Source organism: Elgaria multicarinata, chromosome 9, assembly GCF_023053635.1.
Source record: "Elgaria multicarinata webbii isolate HBS135686 ecotype San Diego chromosome 9, rElgMul1.1.pri, whole genome shotgun sequence".
Lineage (NCBI taxonomy): Eukaryota > Metazoa > Chordata > Lepidosauria > Squamata > Anguidae > Elgaria > Elgaria multicarinata.
Genome location: NC_086179.1, coordinates 20,341,380 through 20,361,777, shown reverse-complemented (window position 1 = coordinate 20,361,777; position 20,398 = coordinate 20,341,380). Strand labels below are relative to the sequence as shown.

The window sequence follows — 20,398 nt, the reverse complement described above, 5'->3', positions numbered from 1 at the left end:
TATGAGGATCAGTGGTACTATTGTAGGGCTACATTCTCTACTGTTCTGCCCACAGGGAGGATCATCTTAACTGAAGTCATGTGAGGATATTCCAGAATCCTCCTCTACTTGGCCTCCTAGAAAGGAAGTAGTTCTGTCTATAATAAAGATGGGCAACCTGCAGCCCCTGACTTAATTTCAAAACCTTTCTGAAAGTGATAAGTTCAGATGTTTGGCAAGAACAATCTGTGCATATGCAGGCAGCTTGCTGCTCACAGAGGAAAGTGGGGGGAGAAAATGCTTTGGCCTACAAATCCCATCATAATTATTGGTTATGCTGGCTAGGGCTGATGGGAGTTGTAGGCCAAAGATCTGGAGGGCCACAAGTTGCTCACTCCTGGAATAGACCCTTTCACTTTATATGTGAATGGAACTCACATGGGAATGGCTGCCCCACCACATCTACTTTAGGCAAAGGATTCATTGAATGGCTCGCAAAAGTAACCATCTCCTAGGCTCAATTTCCTCAGTGGTAAAAATAAAAATCATCTAAGCAAGCAAAAAACCATACAAGAATAATAGTGACCTTGTGCCACAGGTTTCGCATAGGGATAAATTTAATAAGTAATCATTACATATTCTGGTCTTGAACCACTGAGCTACAGATCTGAAAGAAAAAAAATCCTAACAACTTACATCATCCTGACAGTTCAAAGGACACAGCCCATCCACACCACTGCACTGGAATAGAAGAAAAAGAATTTAATAGTGTCACACTTTAGACTGAGTTTACCTGAACAGCATTAGGTACTTCTATAAGAGTTATGGAGTAGGTCTGTCTTATTCTGATACTACTCATACTCCACAGGATGGGATAAGGTGAGCTTTGGGTGAGGGGATAATATTCACATGAACAAACAGTTAAGGAATTAGAGTGCATATACTTGACGAATAAGGCAAGTCCTCCTTCTAACTAGAACAAGAGTTAAAGCTTGTTAAAGGTTTGTTAAATTTAAGTAATGCTCATATAAGCATGGTGTTATACTTAATCTTAAGTAGGCTTAGGTAACTTCAGACATTGCAAAAGCAATGTCTCTCCATTTTTCTATGGAGTGCTGACAATGTCTTTCCCATAACGTTTCAGACTGAGACATGAATATGCAAACATGCAGGAAACATAAGCCTGGGAGTTTAGGCCAATCACCACTCCCAATGGCCGATTTCCCATACGTTTGCATACATGTGCCTCTCCCTTCAAATGTTACAGAAAATACATTGTTGACATGCTATAGAATTCTGGCCTTAATGGATAAATGAAGACAACAATTGACCAAGTGGGATGCATATAGCCACTTGGTAAAATGGTTGTTTCTATTATCTTGTTAGGCGGTGAAGAGAATTTTATCACTCCTCTGCTTTTCCAGATTTCTGATCAGGTGTGGAAGTGCAGTCAAATTCTCCCCTCTAGGTAGGATGATACAGAGGCAACTAGCTCATGCACACTGTGATACATTGCCAGTGTTCACCCACTGTTAGTTTCTTCAATTAGTATGTTTAATGGGGAATGAAGATTATTAACAGCATCAAAGCAATTTTTGGTCCAGGTGAGCATGACAGAACCAGATTTCCTCATTCTTAGCAGCAAAGATTGCTACACAGTGGAGACAGTAGTGATAATACTGGCTGCTTTTCATTTTCTGGTAACATTTTGACACATAATATATGAACAGTGTACAGAGGCCTTGGGCACTGTCCATTTGCTTCAGTTAGAGATTTACAGTGAACCTAAGCTGACGTCTGTCGCAATGCTGAATGGAACAGGACACTGAAGAGTTAAATAGTGAATAAGAAAATCCTGCCAGTGCATGTGAGTTTCATAATTATCTTGCATTCTGTGTTTACTGCTGTAGGTCTGTCTCATTGTATTACTTTGCGATGCTATTTTAGTTTTTTCTTTAAATCAGAGCGCTGGTGGTATTTGAGATGCACAAGGGAAAAGATGACGCAAATCTTGTTTTTCCTAATTCAAGAATAATAATAGTGGAAGAAAACATGGAGATTGCTAATGTGGATCAGCCATGTAGTTTTTAAAGCATATATTAGCCTAGGACACATAAATCAGCTCTGTGGTTGACTCAACAGGTTGGGAAAATACAGTGGGAAGATGCATAGATAACTGAGTTATAATGAATGGGATAGAAAGGGACAGGCCCATATTCATTCTAAGTGGGTGGCTTAGTCAGGGCAGAGCTGTGCTAGGAAGAGGAATGGGCCATGAACAGCAGCCAAGGAGGCTTTTTTTAAGTGATAGAGAAAGAAAATAAGTAAGACCCCTAGCCACCTTGTCCTAAAAAGAAGGTCCACTCCAAAGATATGGCATATATATTTCAATGCAGGTGCTTCAGAAGGCAAGTGGGGAGGGGGAGGAGAATCTTGTTACAGCAGGAGTATAGATGAGTTGTGCCACAAAGGCCCCTGTGATATGTGCTGGGAGCAAGCGGGAGGGTGAAGGGAAAACAAACCATGACAAGTCGGCGAGTGCCAGATCATGGGTTAGTGAGCAATTAACCAACCAATCACAGCTTGTTTTCAATGTGGCTTAATGGGCTGTGTGAACTGGTCCATTATGTATAAAGCCAAAGTGTTATGGCACCCAGACAACTAATTTGAGATGTAGATTCAAAACAGTACTTCCTGTATCCCACTCCTTTGATTAAGCTGTGCTCTCCTTTCAAACAGGAATGCAAATATTTCCTGGAGACAAGAACTGATTGTGATAATCAGATTCCCACTAGTCTGTTTATGATTCCTGTGCCATCTGCATATTAATTAAAAAGCCTAGTGGGCTGCAGAAATTTCAGTAAACACTCCTGAGTGATTTTGCACCACATGGTTTGTCATATTTATCACATGGACAAACAAGACTATTACCCATATAAAAGCTGGTTTCCCTTAGCATAACTGTATTCAGTTGGGATTCGTTGTACCTATGCTTTCATTGGCACAAAAGAGGATAGCAGAAGGAGTAGATTATGTAAAAGCAGGCAGGCACCTTGCTTTTTAGAAGCCATGTACTAAGTAAAATATGGACTCAAGGGTATTCAGCCTTATTGTTTGCCTTCAACATCTAACCTAACATTCAGAGGGAGATTTGTTTAAATGTTTTGTTTCATTTTTTTAAAAAGGGTGTATGGATTTTACATTAGTTCCATGTGCATCTATATATGTTAAATAAGTATCTTAACCTACCTGGATATAAATATATGTTAATTAGAGTGACCATATGAAAAGGAGGACAGGGCTTCTGTATCTTTAACAGGTGTTTTGAAAAGGGAATTTCAGCAGGTGCCATTTGTATGCATGCAGCACCTGGTGAAATTCCCCCTTCATCACAACAGTTAAAGTGGCAGAAGCCCTGCCTAGCATGACTGAATACAAAAGAGGGCAGGGCTCCTGCCACTTTAACTGTTGTGATAAAGGGGGAGTTTCAGCAGGTGCTGCATGCATACAAATGACACCTGCTGAAATTCCCTTTTCGATACAACTGTTAAAGATACAGGAGCCCTGTCCTCCTTTCCATATGGTCATCCTAATGTTAATGTGGTGCTAGTGGTGTTTGGTCCTCTGCCGTTCCCTGTGTTAAATACTTATAAACGGACACAGTCCTAGTTGTTTGTGGAGAGCAGAAACTTCCAGGAAACATGGGAGCCATGTTTTTGTTTTTTAAAAAACTATTAGAGAACACCCCCAACCACACACACTTTTATTCAGGTTGTCAATGTGCCACAAATAATTATCACAGGTATGATTAGGTTAACAATGTTTGTGGACTTTTCTGCAGAACTAGTTAAAAGTCAACCAGGACTGAACCAGAATATGAGCTCAATTGCTTCAGCACATGGATCTAATAGAACACTTCATGTTATTGCTACAGCCAGAGGCCTGCTGGGTTTGGTAGCTTAAAGTTTACTTCTCCATGGAATATGTTAAAGCTCAACACTGTTAGGTTAGACCACAGCTGCACATTGGCTTAGCATTCAAGCCATTTCCGAATCTTACATCCTTTCCCATTATTCAAGTCACCTCCTTTGGCTGGTAAGGTTCCCAGTCCTCAGTAACATGTGGTCTGCTTTGTCTGCAGTATTTAGTTATACCCAGAAATGTATTCAAGTCAACACCTGACACACAAATAATGTATGACTATCAAAGCTTCATGAAGCACAAAGGCAAGGGATTCTAGGAAATATCCCGGCCTTCAGAGCTCTTTACTTACATCAGTGTCATTGGGCTGAGAGATGATAAATGGAAGAATCAGCACGTTGCAGCACATAGAAGGGAAATGGGGAAAAAGAGGCAAAATGTCCATTAGTGACTCCATATTGAACCACTATTGAGAGCCAGTGAGTTGAGAGATGGCTTCTTACACATGAGTGGGTGTTGGAAACAGAGCCTGACATATAAGCAAATGTTTCTTTTCAATGGCCTTAATCATCACTTCTTTACCCCAAGGTACATTTTATACAATATATGAATATATACATACAAGTTCAAAGTGATACATTTCTAAACTGTGGCTCTCAAGAGAGCTGTATAAACAGCACAGACACACCTCATTAATTAAACTACTCATTCATGACTATCTCCACCCTGTTTAATCTGCTCCCTCTTCTATAGGTCCAATGATATCAACAAATTGTCTCACACAACTTCCTCCTTCCAAGACTGCGCACTCAACCTGCTTATTGAGAAGATGTGCATGGAAACTGAAACTAGGGCCAGGTCTACACCAAGAGGATACAACACTTTGAAAACTGTATATGGAGTGTGTCCTGGACCCCAACAGTTGTCACTACTGTTATAAACCATTTTTAAGCAGTAGTGTAGATCCTGCCTAGCTAAGCTCAAGGCAGAATATAGAGAAGGAACTTCTGTAGACTCAGCTGTGAGACTACATTGTGGGGCAGTTCATACGACATGACAGTGCCACATGAGTCATTTTTCACAACCAAGCCCTACTTGGGGGTTGTTATGTTGTGCGAACCCAGCGAGCGTGGGTTATGCAAGTATTAAACAGTCCTCGCACAACCCTTGATCAGATCATGAGCCATGCCATATTGTGCGAACCAGGTTTGTGTGTGAGTTTTCATTTGAGTTTAAAGAAAGGAAGTAAGGAGAAGTGCCATAGCTCCAGGGTAGAGCACATGCTTTGCATGCAAAAGTTCCATCCAGGTTCAATCCCTGGAATTTCTGGGTAGAGCTAGGAAAGAGTAGCTACTACTGATACAGATTTTTTAAAGGTAATTTGTATTCAATTTTGAGCACGCTGAGTTCGACATGTGAATTATAATTTCATAAATAAATTGGATGGACTAATTGTCTATCTTAATACGGCAGCATTATATGTTCATTTTGTGTCAACAGGATATTATGCAATTGGCTTTGACTGAAAACTTTCTATTATTATTATTATTACAAAGCCCAAAACGAATTTGGGACACTTTGAGCTGACTGTTTGAGCTGACTGTTTGAATATCCCTTGCACCTGACTGTTAAAATATCCAAATCAATAAAAATAATCTGGGGTACTCCTGCTTTCCTTTGTAAATTTTGATCTGCCTGATAGCCGGAGTGTAACAATATATTATCATCACCATCATTATTAAATGCAAGCTACTAAATTATTCCTGTCAACTTCTGCCAGGGGCCAAACATGATGTGACATTAAGGCTGCAATCCGATACCCAATTACCTGGGACAAAGACCCACTGAACTAGATGATACTTACATCTGCAATGCATAGGATTGTACTGTAAATATGCGGGGGCATTTTATATGTGTTTTTGTAACATTCAGAATAAATGCTGTGTGGATGATTTTTTACCCTTTCCCTCAACACCATGGTCCTGGCAAAATTGTGTAAAGTTACTTTTTCCTCTGGGAGGGAAACTGCCATTGATGTTGAATGCAAACAGTAGCTTGGATGGGGGAGGGATTTAAAATGGGACCATGATGTGGAAACAAAGGGTTTACCTCCCCTGTCTATGTGCCGTGATCCTGACCTTTACTGACATAAATTTATGTCTCGTTTGCCCCTTGGTCTAAACTTTAGATTATAAAGCTCTATTTCAAACTACGATATTCAAGGTTTGTTTACTAGGGCTGTGCTCCGCTTCTCTTCAGTTCTTAGAAGTGATAGCGAAGTGGTGTCTTCGCCTTTGTTATAGGCGGAGGAGAAGCGAGTCAGGGGGCCAGCGAAGCATAGCAAAGAGAAGCGACCACGAGTGAATTGATCCGCTTTTCGGGAAGCGCTCCGCCAATTATTTTGGATATTTTTCTCCATAGGATTGCATTGTGGAAAAAGTTAGCGTATAACTTTTTGTTTTGAAACCCACATCCCTGAAACTCACTGTGCTTAGAGAGTGGTGGTTGGGGGTCATTTGTGGCGATTTTCAGACTCTTTCATCATGCGGTTTGCTTGCTATTAATTTGTTTAGAATGGCTAAAAGCGGGAGGGGGTAAGGTTTTTTTGAAGCAATGAGAGGCAGATTCAACTCCCAATCATGATCACCTGATGAAGCATCCTCCAATCCCCATGTTGGAGGGGGGGAATAAGCAAAACGGGATACTTAGTAACTTGGGATACTGGGTAACTTTTCTTTCTTTGTCTGAACAGATTTTTCCCAGTGTTTTTTGAAACAGTAGCCCCACCAAACGCACAAACACAACCTTAAATCATATACTACTAAGTAAATAAATAACAGATAGGAAACACAGCACTGCTACCCACCCAAACCTTGGTGAACAACTGAATAGATGTGGTGCAAGGGGATGATGTCCATAGGGCATGTGGACATGCCTAGTGCACACTCCTGCCCTTGGAGGGTCATCAGAACCCTCCAAAGGGTAGCCAGTGGAGAAGCCAAGGAGCGCCACAAGTTGAAGTGTGATGCAGCTCCTCAAAGATTGGTACCTAGACAGGACCAGTCAAATTGGCACAATAGTCCCCCTTCCCCCTGGGCACGCCCTCTTTCCTCTTACTGGTAAAAGACAGACATAGCCTTTTTTTAAAAAAAATCTTCTTGTTGTGTTTCAGCAACACTGCTGCTTTTAATTCCACCCCTCCTGTGTTTATTTATTTATTTTTAAATTTATATAACACCCCATAGCCAAAGCTTTCCTGACTTTCCCTCTTCAGTGAAGTCAGGCAGGCTTTAATTATGGTTCAACTTCTTATTGTTGTTGTGATTATTATTCTTATTATTCATAATAATAATAATAATAATAATAATAATAATAATAATAATGCCATTATTAACGTTATTATTGTTGTTGTTGTTTAATAATGGCTGTGAACACAGTGCAGTCAATTAACTCTGAAGCAAGGATCACAAAGCTTTACTCTTATCCTCCTACCCCCCTATTAGTTATGGGATGCGAAAGAAAAGGCATCTTTCTGTGCTGTTCCCGCCTCACAGGGATGGTTTGAAGCAATCCTTGCCTCACTTACTTGTGCCCCCAGAAATGTCCGCTGCATGCCTGCCTTCCCACCTCCACCTGGGTGCTGTTGTTGTGGGGTATCTGCTGGGACTTACTTCCCTATAGATTTATTTATTTATTTACTTATTTATTTATTTATTGCATGAAGCTCTCTGGGCGGTTTACAAATCTATGGCATAGTCATACATCTCTGCCTGCTTCTCTGCCCTCCTGGTGCTTGAGAGATGTACCAGATGATGGGCTTTGTCGTTCAACCCCATAAGCCTCTGGCATGCTTGCTCCCACTGCTACAGGGGCATGCTGCCAGTCCTCTGTGCCTGCCCCACAGGGATGGTTTGTGTGTGTCTTGCTTTGACTCAGGGTATCCTTCCTTGTGATAAAAGGCAGCTGCATTGCGCGCTCACCCTGTTTAAAATTTCTTGGTGTGTGTGTGCATTTTTGAAGTGTTTCACCTGAGATGAAGATCCTTATTTAGAAAAAATCTTTATTCCCCCAAATCATCTTTCCTATTGATTGCTATGGGCAAGCGCTTTGCATTGGATCCTTATGGGCAAGTATGGAAAGATGTCGGAACTATTCGCATTTCTGAAAATGGGATGTAGGATTTTCAAAAATTCCCCCAAAATCACTGGAGGCTCGGATTTCCTTCCAACTGGGCATGAATGTGGATACATGGATAAGCTCTCATGGTGCCGATTTTGAGGTTTGTAACGTGAAAACTGACTGAATTTTTGAAAGGGGTGTGAATTGGGGTTAGGGGGTGATGCTTAAAACAAACAAAAAAAATTGCTAAAAATCAGGGCATGCTCGGATTTGCTTGAAACAAGCCATGAATGTGGATCTAGGTGGCATCTGTGAGGTTGCCCATTTGCAAGTTTGTATCTGTAAAAATGTCGGAGTAAATCCCATTTCTGAAAATGGGGTGTAGGATTTTCAAAAATTCCCCCCAAATCACTGGAGGCTCGGATTTCCTTCCAACTGGGCATGAATGGATAAGCTCTCATGGTGCAGATTTTGAGGTTTGTAACATGAAAACTGATGGAGTTCTCAAAAGGGGTGTGAATTGGGGTTAGGGGGTGATGCTTAAAACAAAAACAATCGCTAAAAATCAGGGCATGCTCGGATTTGCTTGGAGTTTGGTATGAATGTGAATACATGGATAAGCTCTCATGGTACCGATTTTGAGGTTTGTAACGTTAACAGTAAAAAAGTTATAGGCATTTAAATTTCAATGCAAGTCTATTGGGGGGAAAACACGGAGCTCCAATTTGGATCTGGAGCTCCGCAGCGGAGTAGAGCAGACCATGGCAGATCGACGCGGGGCGGAGCGGACTTGATCCGGAAGTTGCGGATTGGGATCCGGAGCAGATCAGGGGGTCCGTGCATAGCCCTATTGTTTACAATGCACCATGAGTGCACTAGAATCCTGATTGCCATGTATGTGTAACCATGCACTTTTCTCATTATCTGAAATCTAATTGGATTTCGTTATCTTCAAGTAAACTAAGAAGAGGCAAATGCTAGAGGCAATAAGTTCTAAATGCTCCAGAATTCACAACGTTAGATTGTCTCAATAAGAGTGTTTTGAATGAAACCAAATGAAAATGGTCTGGGAAGAACAAATGGCCATCTAGATGAAGCTGAAGCAGTATAATGAAGTGAAGTCCAATCAGGTTGGTAGAGGGAACAGGTAGATATTCTGCCTGAAACTGAAGAGGATTTTGAATGGCTGAATCGGTACAAACATAATTCCACAAGTAAATGTGTCAGCTGCAGTGGATTTAATGCCATGTCGGGCTTGTGACTTTTAACAGGACATTCTGAGAACAGACTGGCAGCTGATGCAGCATTAAAGTTATCAAAGGATTAGCAAAATGTGTAATTTTAAAACTAATCTATTGCACGATTCTGTTGAATACACATTTCATGAAGGTTCTTGCAGAAATGTGGCAATGAAAATATTAGCTGTCCTATCAACATACATTTCATGAGACTAGTCAAGGGAAATGACCCCCCCCCTGGTTTTCACATTGTATCTCAGCATAAATCCCAGCATCCCTACCTGCTGTGTAGTCATCCACAACTTGCGTTGCAGTAATTCCAGTTTAATTTGCACACCTACAGCTATAGCAAAACAAAACAAGAAAGGAAGGAAGGAAGAAAAATAGAGATGTGTGTTAGGGACAGAAAATAAATATGTCCATGGAGCCACCAGAAAAAATCACACCATTTCCAAGTGTGAATGACAGGTAAGTGCTGAGTCATACCATAAGGTGAGAGTCAGGGGTTTAACAAGGTGGTGGAAACGGAAGCGTCAACTGCTGTGCTGAAATACTGACACCTGCCTCCCACTAAACACTACCAAGATACAAAAGGCTGCCAAAACGCTTTCCCCTTTGGTTGGTGTATAGGATTATAAAAGCCGTTTAATATCATCATGATTCAAAAATTAAATATAGGAGAATCTCGGGCTGGAGACAGACAATGGAGCTGAAAGTGGTTGAAAAGAGATATTACTTCCCAGACTCTATAAACATATTCCTTTTCCCACTGTTGCCTCTGGACTACAAAAAAGTGTTTCCCAGAGGCAAAAGTAGGATGAGAATATGCAGTATGTATAGTGATCTCATTTTCAAATTACTTTCAGGGGTATCTGCACGGCACAGCATTGAGAATCACTTTCAGCTTTTCCCCGCTTTTTCCTGAAAACGGCTCTGGTCCCTCAGCAACACACGAGGCAAAAGCAGCAGGTATACAGCACCTAAAAGTGATTTTCGATGCGTTGCGTGCTGTCACACAGGACTTGTAACATTAGGGTTGGGTGGGTGGAGTCTGGGTGGAGGGCTGAATGTCATCAAGACCTGAAGTGCGGCTCAGCAAATCCCGTCCCTGGCTTCCCTCTGCTATTGCGCTCTTTATGAATGTAGAAAGCAAGAAGTGCCCAGTCTTGATGGAGAGTAAAATCGCTGTGCTCTCCTCCTTCAGCTGAAAATCTCTTATCTCCGATCAGAGATAAGAGGTTTTCTTGAATCCTTGTTTCCCTGCCACACTGTACTTAGGCTTATTTAAAAAGCCTAATTGCAATGCGAGGGGGTATTTTCAGGGAGTTGATTTTTGGGAGGAAAGAACTAACTCTCCTCTCCCCAGTGCTGCACTCCCCCCCCCATTGAAAAATCACCCATCCTGCACTGCAATCAGGCTGTAAACTTAATTGAAGGGGGCATTTTCAGGAACGAGTAGTATGAAGTGGTGTGTGTGTGTGAGAGAGAGAGAGAGAGAGAGAAAGAGAGAGAGAGAGAGAGAGAGGGAATGGTTTGTTGGTAGAGTTATACTTTTGGGTGTAGCCATGACCACTGCTGGCATGCATCCACCTATGTGCTTGCTGGAAGCCAATTCAGACCTCTGTTTTAGAACCCCTTCCTTATAATAAGAACTCTGTAAGGTATGCCAGCATTATTACGCCCATAATGCAGCAGACATGGGCTGCATCAAGAGAGTTCAAAGATGGCCCCAGCCATAAATATGCTGCCCTTGCCCATTTCCTGTCCCTCCTCCCTCCACCTGGTGAAATTTCCAGTCATGCGGTTGGCTGCCTGGAACTCAGGCAGAATGTACTAAATGGTTTATGAGTAAGTGACTTACCTCTTTGCTAATAAACTACTTGGTATGTTCTACCTCGGTTCCAGTCAAAATGGCTTTCTCCAGGCAGTGCCAGCATTCAAAGAGAAGGTACTAAGTGGTATACTAGCAAAAGGACCAAACCACTTATTCTCATAAACCACTTGGTGCATTCTGCCTGAAGGGGAAAAGAAGCATGGATGGGTTTGATGTAATATGGAGAGAGGTACAGGGGGAAGTCTCAGGTGGCAATATTCCAGACTCAGGGGTGTAGACTTCTCAAGTTATTTGGGGAGAGCATGGGGCTAAACTTGGAAAAGTGGGGTAGGCTTATTTGTTTACATTTATGTGTATATTTCTATTTCTGGAAACCATCCTTCATCAACAATGGATCCTAGGGTGTTTAAAGCCAGTGTTCTTCAAACTCCCCCCCCCATGACCCAGTGCAATAATATCGTATACCCTCAATACCCTATTCCTGTACTTAGTCTGAAAATGTCTGACATGTAGTATGCTTTTGACTCATTAGTCAACACGTACTGTATTAATTAAGGAGATTCTTTATAATTAAGCAAGTCCCAGTGAGCTCTCTGGAAATTACTTCTAAGTAAATATGCATTAGTTTAGGTAGTTAAAAGACTTTAATAGTAGCTGGATTGTGCCATTATGTGTGTATATTATATATTGTTCAGACATATTTAAAAGGCAACTCCCCCCCCCCCCCCCGACACTGTAATTCCTAAATGGACAGACTTTTTCCCCACAAGGCTTGAGGGAGCAGGAGGAAATGAATCTGGGGAAGGCGAGTGGCTTTTGTCTTGCAAAGAAATCTGCTGGGCAGTTGAGGAGGAAGCAGGGTTTGCTTGGAGGTAATTTCGACTGACCCCCAAATACATAACAATACAGACAACTGTAGACTGAATGAGGAATCTGCCCAGTCAGGCTGTGAGCTTACTGATGTTACCTGGTTGATTGTTGGCCCCTCTGGGAAATCCCGGTGGGGGCTTGAGCCCTGCTGCCCTGTGGTTTACGCCCCTGTCCAGACTGACACCCACCTCTTGCTTCAACTTACTGCTACAAGCCTACCTTTGAGGCTGCAATATTTTGGAGCTCCTGCCACTCCAAGGCACTTTGGGGTCTCCAAAGGCTGAGAGACAGTTGCCTGCCTATATTAAGGCCACCTATTGTGTTCACGGAAGAGGTAAGAACGTAGTTCACAGCTCTTAAGACAACATGTCACACTAGCCTCTAAACTCATTGATTTTAATGCTAGAACAGAGCTTTGAAGAATCCAAAACCGTGGAGGAAATCTACTTCTGTGCTATCTGCGCATTGAATCTAGCAGCTGGCACCAGGGACACAGTACATCATTTCTGCTCTTAGAGCCTTGGTGTCAGTGTCCTTCATGTCATGTTTCTATTGCTGGTTCATCTTATAGCATCCTTATTACAAAATGAATCTGACTGCTATGAAAAGAGGAAGGGAATTATTTTCTACAGCTGCCTTCTCCCTGAACTCTGGAACATGTACAACCAGACAAGATGCAAGGTTCTTCTGGATTTAGCTTCTAAGAATGCAATGGAATTAAAAAAGATAGGAATTAATTTTGCTATGGCATTCTTTGGCTAAATATTCACTGAGTTACTTTGGGGATGCACTAAGGATCTTAACAGATAATCAAAGGCAGAATTCTGTCTGAGTGCTAAGCAACATCTAGCACTGACGGAGCACTAGCCTAGCCCCATGGGATGGAGCTGGGGAGCCGTACAGGAGGTGAGGATAGCTATGAGAAACAATTTCCTGCCATGTTTACAGTGCAAGCCTATGCATGTTTGTGAGGGGGGGCGGCGGATATTATAGGCTGCAAATGAGGCTGTTTGTTGATTTTGTCTGGAAGGCAGTTTGCCTTTGTACACAGAGTAAATTTCCTGTTATCCTTTCAAACCATTCCCTATCAGGGCCAGAGAACCTCATGGGAGTGAGTGTTAGTTGGGACTTGCAGTTTTCATAAGATTCTTGAGAAGTTAATGCCAGGACAACTAATCTTGGAAGCACAAGGAGTCACTAAACGTCTCATGTTTCCACCAGAAGTCTAAATCCCCACAAATTGTTCAAAGGGAATGAAAAATATGGTAAGAAATCCCATTTCTGTACATCCTACAGAAAGCACACGTAACTCCCATTGCATTTAGGAATTAGAAGGTGAGTCAAGCCAAGCCGTAACAGTTATGACAAAATGAAGATTACTTTGAAATTAATGTGTTCTATATCAACATATAGAGAAGCCAGATAAATGGGAAGAAAAACAAACAAACAGAAAGATACATTTGGGTAAAGAAAGGAAAGGGTAGTTCAGAGCCAACCATGGGGGTCTGTTCTCTCACTCAGCAATTTGTGCTCAGGCTGGAGATTGAAGATATTGCAGATATTGCATCTATCACTGTTTGGGGTGCATGCATCTATTATTTGCAGCTTGTCCCTTGAAATCCCTCTTTCCCAGTCGAAAGGAACAGATGGTACACAATACTGAACTCTTCAAAATGTTATTTAGACCCTAACAGCACTGCCAAATTTAAAACAAGATGTGGGAAAATGTTTGCCTAGGGTTTCACGGAGTGTTCTCCTGGATTCAGTCCTGAACCTGAATGCCCAGTACTGGCAGTGGATAGGAGTGCACCTGCACAGCTAAGGCTAATTCACCAAACTCTGCCCGTTCCTTGAGGTTTCAGATGTGGCCACTATAATACATGCCTTAGTTCCATCTCATTTTGGACTCCTGTGCTGTGTTTTATGCAGGGCTGCCCTTGAAAAGTATTCAGGAAACTTCACATGGTCTAAAATGCTGCAACTAGGCTACTGACCAGTGCCGGTTATATGGAGCATGTGATTCCCTTATTACAACAGCTTCACTGGTTACCAGTCTATTTCTGGGCACAATTCAAAGTGCTAGTTATACTAAGCTATAATAATAAAAGAGAATATGTATCTGTGTGACAATAACACATTGCTAAGACTGTGAAACAGTCACTCGAAACTTGGCATACCTACTATAGGTGTGCACCTCAGAGTTATTCTGTTTTAAAAATACATTAATTTTAATGCACTTAGGGGTTCATCAGACAAGCGTTTTATTGCCTGCCTGCTACTGCCCACTCACGGTTTTTCGTGCTTCCATGACACAACACTTTCTGCCTCTCATGCACCTCCCACTCCTTCTTGCCTTTTTTCTGTCACAAAATGGACCCCTTTTAATCTGACTTTTTTTTTTTTTGAAACAGAATGTGTTGCCATTTCCTGCTGTGTGCAGGAAAAGCGGCGTAATAAAAATGGCCCCTGAATGGGGTATGTAATCTTTGTTTACTTCCTCTTTCTTATCTGGGAAGAAAGAGGAAGTATTGTGGGACAGGAGTGGGGGTGGAGAAGCTACAGTAGGGAACTGAGATTCCCTCCACCCCCATCTGATGATGCTATTAAAGGTGTTGATGTGTTTGAAGCTTGCAGCAGCACCCCTAACCAGTGCATAGTTTTGCAGCTGATACAGTCTGAAGCCAAAGACACGTTTACATGGCTGCCCCCTCCCCACTGCTTTGGGGCACCCCCACCTTAGGGAAATAGAGTTCACAGATCCTTCCCTCAAGGGGCCATAGGAGTTTACCATTTCAGAGACTGTGCCTAGGAATTCACTGGGTTCACTCAGATGGGGAGACATAACGTGTCCAACACTGAGAGCTAGATAGATTTGCTTGGAGGCTTCAGGGTATCAAACTAAGGGCTATTCCAATCTGTGCAAATCTGGATCTGTTTGGTAGTTTTATTATGGTTTTAATTTTTGTGAACCGCCCAGAGAGCTTCGGCTATTGGGCGGTATAAAAATGTAATAAATAAATAAATAAATAAATAAATAAATAAAATAGTAATCTGTAAATCCCTACATGGCTGCAGACCAATCTATTTTAAAAATAATTAATTATATTGTTTTTTAAAAAACAAATAAAACATTAATAAACAATAAGACAACCTGGGAATACATTGACTACCATCTATCATCAATATCCTACACAGAATCATATAATAGTAGAGTTGGAAGAGGCCCATAAGGCCATTACAATACAGAGATTGCCTAGGCCTACATTCCATTCATTTATCCTCCTCCCTTCATATCCTACTATCCTCACACATCTTTCCATAATTGATTGTGAATATGTGGTGGTTTTAATGTTTCCAGAGACCAAGCTATCTGAAAGACCACACTCTCCTATATGAGTCTGCCTGGCTTTAATATCCTCAGGAGAGGCCTTTCTCTCTGTCCCACCATGAGAAGAGGCAAATTTAACAGGAACATGAGAGAGGATCTTCTTGGTGGTTGCTCTCAACCTTTGGAATTCCTTGCCAAGGGAGGCCAGGCTAGCTCCATCTCTGTTGTCTTTCCTCCAGCAATCAAAGCCATCTTTATTCCGATGTTTGGCATCTAGGCTGAATTGGGGTTTTAATCTGGTGGATGCTATTATTTATTTCTTACTGGTGTGCTTTTTATCTGTCGTTTATTTTTATTCAAGTTTTATTAGATGTGTTTTTATTGGATGTGTTTTTAATTGATTGGGACTCAGAGATCTTAAATGTTAATGTTTCATTAAAATATATCCCCATTGTACTTGTACTATCTTGAACACTCAGATGACATTTGAGGAATGTGAGCATATGGGATAGGAACATTTCATTTATAGTGCCCCAGCTGTAGAATGCCCTATTTGGGAAGACTCTACCTGTCTCCATCACTGTTTGACTTCTAGCAGATAGCAAAAACTTGATTAATTCAGACAGTCTTTGGGGAAAATACTGGGTGACTCACTTATTTCTGTCCCTGCTGCTGATTTTCTTTTCTTTTAATGGTATGTTTTCTTTTATATTGTTTTTAAAATTATGGTTAACTGCTTTGGGGGACTTTTAGATAGAAATGTGGGTTAAAATGTTTTTAATAAATAAAATAATAATAAATATCTCAGTTGGGTTTGTATGTAATAGCCCAGGCATGATTGTCTGCACATGCTCACTATCAGGAAAACCTTTACTGACAAGAGGCTCCATTTTTAAAGACCCTGACTACCACCTATTGTGAGAATGTTAATTCCTTCACTTTCTTTGGTTTCTTTCATTTATTATTATTATTATTATTATTATTAATAATAATAATAATAATAATAATAATAATAATAATAATTTATTTACCTGCCTCTCCCTCTGGATCGAGGTGGGGTACAACACAAATCCAATGCCATAAAAAACATATAATTGATTAAAACATTTAAAAATAATACATTATTAAAAGCAGCACAGTATTAAAAGGCATCTTAAAATTCAACTGGGTAGGCCTGCTGGAAGAGATCAGTCTTTATAGCTTTCTTAAAATCTGGAAGACTGTTAAGTTGACGACTCTCTCCCAGCAGGTCATTCCATAATCTGGGAGCAGTAGAAGAAAAGGTCCTCTGGGTAATAGTTGTCAGCCTTGTTTTTGTTGACTGGAGTAAATCCTTCCCAGAGGACCTGGGTGTGTGAGGCGGACTGTACAGGAGAAGGCAATCCCATAAGTAGCCTGGACCCAAACCATGTAGGGCTTTAAAGGTGATAACCAACACTTTATACTTTGCCCGGAAACTAATTGGCAACCAGTGAAGAGATTTTAAAACTGGTGTAATGTGGTCACCCCTAGGTGTACGAGTGACCAGCCTAGCTGCCATATTTTGAACTAGTTGAAGTTTCTGGACTAGGCAGAAAAGTAGCCCTATGTAAAGCACATTGCAGAAGTCGAGCCTCGAAGTTACCAGCGCGTGCACTACCGTCTTTAGGTCTTCCGACTCTAGGAATGGGCGCAGCTGGCGTATCAGCCGAAGCTGATAGTAGGGACTCCTGGGCCACCGCATCTATCTGGGCTGTCATTTGAAGCACCCCCAAGCTGCGAACGCAGTCTTTCAGAGGGAGTGTAACCCCATCGAGAACTGGTTGACACATCTCCAAACCCAGGTTATGGCCTTTGACAGCAATAAAACTAATTAAATAAAATACACTTCATATATTCAAAGGAAGGCACGTATATCATTCAATATAATTTATTATGTAGGTATACATTTCAATGATCTAACAGAACTAGAAATATTTTAGAATTTTTTTTATATAGAGAGAAAGATATATTAGAATGTAAGCCTATGCGGCAGGGTCTTGCTATTTACTGTTTTACTCTGTACAGCACCATGTACATTGATGGTGCTATATAAATAAATAATAATAATAATAATATGCACAATTTATGAATGTTTTAAAAGGTTCTACTGCATTTTGATAGAAATTGTTAGAATCTTTTTAGAAACAGTGAAAGTTTAATAGTTCCAATAGCAATTTGGAGTTGTATGATTTACATGTTTAGGGAATTTTCTTCTGTTAAGTTGTTATCTAAAGCTTCCAACGTTTCCCCCCAAATTAAGGACTAGTACATTTCGAAAGAGAGAGACAGATGAAGAAAGCCACAGTCTGTCGAAACTATTCTGCTTTACTGTTTGGTCTTTATATAACAACCCCACTAGTGGATTATTTCAAAATTCTGCTTCTAGCCAGACTTAAACACATTTTGATATTTGCTCCCCAAAAGGTTAAACTATATGGAGAACTTTAGCTGAACCAGCACCTAAACCTTTTCCTTAGCTGATATTGCTGCCAAATACTTACCTCATCCAAGCCATCTGCATTCTGTTCTGACCTCTTAAACCTTCCCTGCTTAAGAAATTTGCTTCTAGATGTTCTTTCTTTATCCTTAATATGGTATGCAATGATCATCTACCCATGTGTACATATCTTTAATTGACCTAAGTAAATATTAAAGCTTGCTAGCCTAACACTTATACTTAGGACTAGAAGGAGGGTCATTGCTTCCAGAATTTACCTCACAATGACAGGATTAACTAATCATGTTGGAAAGGAAGGCTTCATAGGTTACCTTCTAATTTGGGTAGGCTCCTATTGGGATGTTATGGAACAGAATGGACATATTATGGGAGATAATTCTTGATACTACTTCCCCATATTATGATATAGAACCTTGGGCTCTGTGACTGGAATATTTTTTTCATTCCATGGAAATTGTCCATCATCTCACTGTCCCAGACAGCTACACCCAGCTTCTGCCGTGCTGTTCTATCTTTTTGAAATAGGGAAAATGAAGCTCTGCCTCATAAGATGGTTCCTTTGCACCATAATGGCTGAGGCCTGGTCCGAGTTATTACAAGCTTATACTTCTAAATACATCAAAATCAGAATCCATATGCCTTCTTGAAGCACCACAACATTTCCTCATTTAGGCTGGCTTTTGAAAAGCCAGTGTTAAGCAGGAAGTGGTAACTTTAATAGAATTGGGTATTTTATTTTATTTTTTACTGTTTGGTTTTTAACAGTTGTTACCCATCTTAAGCCTTGTGAAAGTTAGGACAGAAATAAAATAAAATGAAATGAAAGAAGTCTTTCCTCAGCATATTGTTGTTCTAACTTTAATAAGCCTGGGAGATCCGAGACTATACTTGGCAAATAATTTTCACTTTGTCCATGCTGTGAATTCATTACATGCCCGGTCTCATTATACTGCTATGGCAGCTGGCTTGCCAATTTTTTTTTTTAAAAAAACATTCTTTCATAAAAGAGCACCTCAGAGTAGCAGAAAGACACCTCTGGTCTCTTTTATCCTTTTGTAAGTGAAATATGTCTGTCCATCAGCTCTCCTCCCTAAGCGCTTGCCCTATTGTTGCTGAATGTTTAAGAGCCATTTAGCTTAAAAAGTAACTTTCGGGCAGCCTAAAAATGATTAAAAAAAAAGGAATGAAAGCGAATTCAATCTGTCAAAAAAGAAGCGAGGAGGAGTTGGAGAGAAGGCAGTTAAAGTTGATAAGATGAAGAATAATTCTTGCAGGATTTAGCTTTGGGAGTGGAAATTAAGGGCGAGAGAGAGAGAGAGAGAAGAGTTTGATCAGAAAGTAACATTCGCAGAAAACAGAAAGGACACACCATATAAGAATTCTTAGAGGCAGCTGCCCAGTTCCTGGACTGAGAACCAACCTACACTTTATAAGGTGGCAGACTGGGGTAGCAGAATGATTGCAGGAACGTTTATGTGGAGATTGTATTTCTGCATAATGTGCAGGCTCAGCCCACAGCCAGGGCTGTTTCTTGGGGGAGGGGGGTGAACAGGGCAACCACCTTGTATGCCAAATTCTGGAGTTAACAAATAACTCTGTGGAGTTGGTGGCACCGACAGCAGTCATGTGGTGGCAGTGGTGGTGGTGGCTGGCAGTGGCACTCTAGGACCTCTAGCCAGTGCCAGAAGCTGCAGCCATACTCCCCTTTGACTGATGGGCCAATGAAGGGCTCTCAGAGCAGGGCATTGGACTGCCTGGGTGCTCCAGAGAGCTGTGCTGAATGCTCTTCTGCAGGAGCGTGCAAGGCACCGTGCTCTGTAGAGCAACCCTCCAATGGAGCAGGCTCTCTGGAGAACCTGCCAGGGCCTGCACGGCAGCAGTCCAAATGCCTCACTGAGAGGGGTCCTTCCTCATAACAAGGCATTCTGGAGGAGGTGGACTTAGCAATCACCTGTGCTTCATAGCATGTGAGGCAGTCTGGTAGTGGCAGCCAGGGGGGAAGTTGAAAGAGTGGAGAATGGTGGTAGCAGGGTGGGTGGATAGAAGGGAAACAGAAATGGAAGAGGAGGCAGCACTGGGTGGTGGTAGAAGCTGCTGTGGTTGGGGGAGGAGAAGGCAAGGAGGAGGGTGCTGGTGGGCAGCAGTTGCAGTGGGGTGAGCAAGACAGGGCAGCAGTCTTATTATTATTCCCTTGCTTAGGGCACCAAAATAGACTGATTACAAGCTCCATCAGACGAGCATTTTATTGCACACTTGTTACTGGGCAGTCGCAGATTTTCGCAAGTCCCTCTCACAACATTGTCTGCCTCCCATGTGTCTTCTGCCCCTTCTAGCCTTCTTTGCGCCACAAAAAACAAAACAAAACACCACCCCAGTAAGTCCGACTTATTTTTAAAGATGGGAGTTGCCGCTATCTCCTGCCGTGTGCAGGAGAAGCAGCGGGATCAAAACGGCCTACTGAATGGGCCACATGCAAGTTGTTTACTTCCTCTTTCAAAAGAGGAAGTCACGAGGGACAAACGTGCGGGTGGAGAAGTGATGGTAAGCAAACACAATTTTTCCCTGTGTGATGATGCTCATAGTCCTGCCTGCAGAAAAAAGAAAATCTCAGTCCATTTAAGGGTCACTCC

At 41.5% G+C, this 20,398-nt stretch overlaps 1 protein-coding gene across 1 annotated transcript in view; it reads right to left on the bottom strand.

The window, feature by feature from the left end:
* Window positions 1–20,398, bottom strand: part of CACNA2D4 (calcium voltage-gated channel auxiliary subunit alpha2delta 4) — a 177,753-nt gene that overhangs the window by 25,666 nt on the left and 131,689 nt on the right. Inside the window, exons 27-28 of the mRNA XM_063134531.1 lie at window positions 9,539–9,600; window positions 676–720 (exon numbers count right to left, since the gene is read on the bottom strand). Coding sequence (XP_062990601.1) covers window positions 676–720; window positions 9,539–9,600 — 107 coding nt within the window. The remainder of the gene's footprint in view (window positions 1–675; window positions 721–9,538; window positions 9,601–20,398) is intronic.